The sequence below is a fragment of the Vombatus ursinus genome, unplaced genomic scaffold, assembly GCF_900497805.2.
Source record: "Vombatus ursinus unplaced genomic scaffold, bare-nosed wombat genome assembly UNPS02014799.1, whole genome shotgun sequence".
In the NCBI taxonomy this organism is placed as follows: domain Eukaryota; kingdom Metazoa; phylum Chordata; class Mammalia; order Diprotodontia; family Vombatidae; genus Vombatus; species Vombatus ursinus.
The window spans coordinates 49,091,983-49,095,304 of NW_020954577.1; the positions used below are offsets into that span (position 1 = coordinate 49,091,983).

The window sequence follows — 3,322 nt, forward strand, 5'->3', positions numbered from 1 at the left end:
TCAGGGACCTAAGGGTAACTTGATTTGGGGGGGACATACACTTCCTCTACTCATCCCTTTAGCTCGTGTGCCCCTATCAGTATGCTTCTATTTATACAAACACAGTTAATGATGACATATTTAAATCTTAACTATATCCTTTTCCTTAGCAGTAAGAGAGAAAACAAGTCAGTAGAATATCAGAGTTACTCCTATAAGACAAATCTAGGGAATAATAAATATATTTGCATAAGCCTGGATCCCACTGTCCCACTTCATATTCAGTATCTCTGGGGGAAAGTGGGAAGACTTACATGAACCTAACTCACAATTCTGGAATGATAAACCTCAGGGTTACCTTTCTTTCTCAGGAACTGTCCATAAAAAGTTCCTTGAGGAACGTAGCTTTTGTGTTGAAAATTGCTTCCACTGCTAAGTTGAGCTGATTCTTGCTGTGTTCAACTAACATCCCTCTTTTTTGCAGTAAAAAATTACTGAAATTTTTTGAGTCAAGGACAATGCGTCCTTTTCGGTCGACATTTGTTCAATTCATTTTGGGAGATTTTCAATGCATTTGCTTTAGATTTGCATATCTGATGATTCGCCAAACCTTAATGACACCATTCCTGTCTTGTCTCCCCCCACCTTCTGTTGATATTTCAGATTTATGACTGATGCAGCTCGCCGTGAGCAGGAGTCTTTGAAGAAGAAAATTCAGCCCAAACTTTCCTTGACCCTGTCCAGCTCAGTGTCTCGAGGGAATGTGTCCACTCCACCTCGCCACAGCAGTGGAAGCCTTACCCCACCCGTTACCCCTCCCATCACCCCCTCCTCTTCCTTTCGCAGTAGCACACCAACAGGTAAGTCCTTACGGCTCCACTCGGACCCTCCCATGTTGAGAGAAGGGACACGCCGTTCTTTGGGGACAAGTTTCTTTGGGCACAAGTTGCTTCTCTCTTTCCCTGAGAAAACAGTTTGCTGCCTATCAGTTTGTTTGGCACCCATCCCATTCCATTAAATCCAGCAGACATTTATTAATTGTCTCCTAGTTCAAAGATCCTCTTTTTAGTGATTTGAATACGAAGGTAAACATTACACTATGCCTGCCTTCAAGGAGTTTATAGTCAACAGGGGAATACAACATGAACGCGGGACATTGACAGAAATGTAATGTAAGGCTGAATCAGCATCAGATATTTTGGGTTTTGGATTTATAATCAGATCGTGTGTGGGAAGGAGTGATTCCCCTTTCCTCTTGTCCTTCAGGTTAGGAGAAAATCGTTGGACTTTTACTCAGTTTCCTGAAAAAATATGAAGGATGGACCACATTTTTCTCTTTTTGGGTTGACTATCCCTAATTGCCCTATAATAATAGTTAGCATTATATATAGGGCTTTACAATTTTTATCTCATTTGACCCTCATGCCAGTGCTAAGAGGTAGATGCTATTAGTAGCTCCATTTTTCAGATGAAGAAATTAAGGCAGAAAGCATTTGAATGACTTACCTAGGGTCACACAGCTAGTGTCTAAGGCTGGATTTGAACTCAGGACATCCTGACTCCAGGCCCAATGCTCTGTCTCATGATTTGAGAAGTCATAATATTGTTAAGATTTTAAGTGAGATTTTTTTTTTAAAGTCAGTGACAAGGAACAGTGCCCATATCTAGACACAGTTTGCTAACAGACCGTTTGCCAGAGTTTTTTAATTGAGATTATTTAAAGGACAGACTGATTTGGCATCCAGTAGAAACAGGCTGTGTTGGCTTGGTCAGATGTCCTGAGATATCAAGTTATCTTCAGTCAGTCAGCGGCTCAACCTGCAAGCATTTATTAAGCACCTACCATGTGCCAGGTGTTATATGAGGCGCTCCAGATGCAGATTCAAAGAATGAAATTATCTCTATGTTCTAATGGGTGAGATATTATGACATGTACACATACATACTGAATTAGTATAAAGAGAGTAAATACAAAGTAATTAAACATGGGTTAATTAGGCAGGGAGGGTACTTACTCGAAGCTGGGGGGGCTGCTTCTAGGAGAGTCTTCAAGTAGAAGGCTGTGCTTGAGTCGTGTCTTGAAGGAGGTGGAGAATCCATTGAGGTGGAGGTGAAGAGGGACTGGCTTCCAGGCATGAGGCTGTTAGTGCAAAGACGCGGAGATGGGAAATTGAGTCCTGTGGGAGGCACAGAGACATCACCAGATGTGGAAAGGAGAAAAAACTCCTTCTGTTATCATTTATTTCCAGTACTTGCTGAGTTCTGCCTGTTAAAATGAGACCATTTTGGTTCAACCAACTCTTTCTGTGTTGCCTTAAGTTAACCATCCCGCCATATTGTATCACAAGAGGTCACAGGTCTAAAGGTGATATTGGTGGAATGCGCATCAGGTTTTCTCATTGTCTAATTGCCCAGTCCCAGTTCTGGCCTGGAGGCATCGACCTTTTCTTTCCTTGGGGCCGAATAACAGACCTTTAGAATTATAAACTTTTTGACATTTTTAGGAACCAACTAACGTTCAATAATTCCCTTTGTGGCTTTAGCCAGAGGTGGAGATTGGGTTGTGAACCACATCTTGCAGGGGAAAGGATTTGAAGTTAGAAAACCTGGGTTTGGATCCCAGCTCTACCACCTGCTCTGTGCGGGTGGCTTTGAACAAGGCACTTCCCTTTCTGGGCCTCAGTTTCCTCCTCTGTAAAATGAGGGGATCGGCCCAGATGACAACCAGGGCTGCTTCCTGCTTTAAATTATGGACCTTATGAAATGACAGGCCTATCCACACATATGGAGTCAGAGGACCTGGGTTCAGATCCTGGCTCTTATTACTAATAACTTATGTGACCTTAGCCAAATTGCTTTACCTCCGTGGTAAAGGGGACACAGTTTCCTCCTCTGTCAAAGGAAGGGCTTGGATTCAGTGGTCTGTGAAGTCCTCCCAGCTCTGGGTCAGGAATGCTCTAACTACTTATGAGTAGAATGCTTTTAATATTTTTGCTGTAAAACATTAAGTCTTGTGTGAATGATCCATTTTTAATCTTGGTGAAACAATTATTCCACATTATAGCTGGACTTTTCTGTAATTATATTCTACCTTTTTGGATGTGTCATTATGGCTATCCCTCCCTCCTTACTCGCCAACCCAGAACTAACTCAAATTCTAGGGGAGAAAGAAGAAGAAGCAAGGTATGTAAAGACAGAAAAATCAGGTAAGCCAAAAAAGATGGAGGAGAAGGGGGGGGTGCAGAAGACGACAATGATGATGATGATGATGATGATGATAGAAGAGAAGAAGATGGTGATGATGATGATGATGGAGAAGATCATGATGATGATAGAAGAGAAG

General features: G+C 42.1%; 1 protein-coding gene across 1 annotated transcript in view; it reads left to right on the forward strand.

The window, feature by feature from the left end:
* The first annotated feature begins 629 nt into the window (after positions 1-629).
* The window catches only part of LOC114050285 (juxtaposed with another zinc finger protein 1), a 42,312-nt gene continuing 39,619 nt past the window's right edge, over positions 630-3,322 (forward strand). The window contains exon 1 of the mRNA XM_027871897.1: positions 630-839. Within this exon, the coding sequence (XP_027727698.1) occupies positions 647-839 (193 nt within the window). The 5' untranslated portion in view covers positions 630-646. The remainder of the gene's footprint in view (positions 840-3,322) is intronic.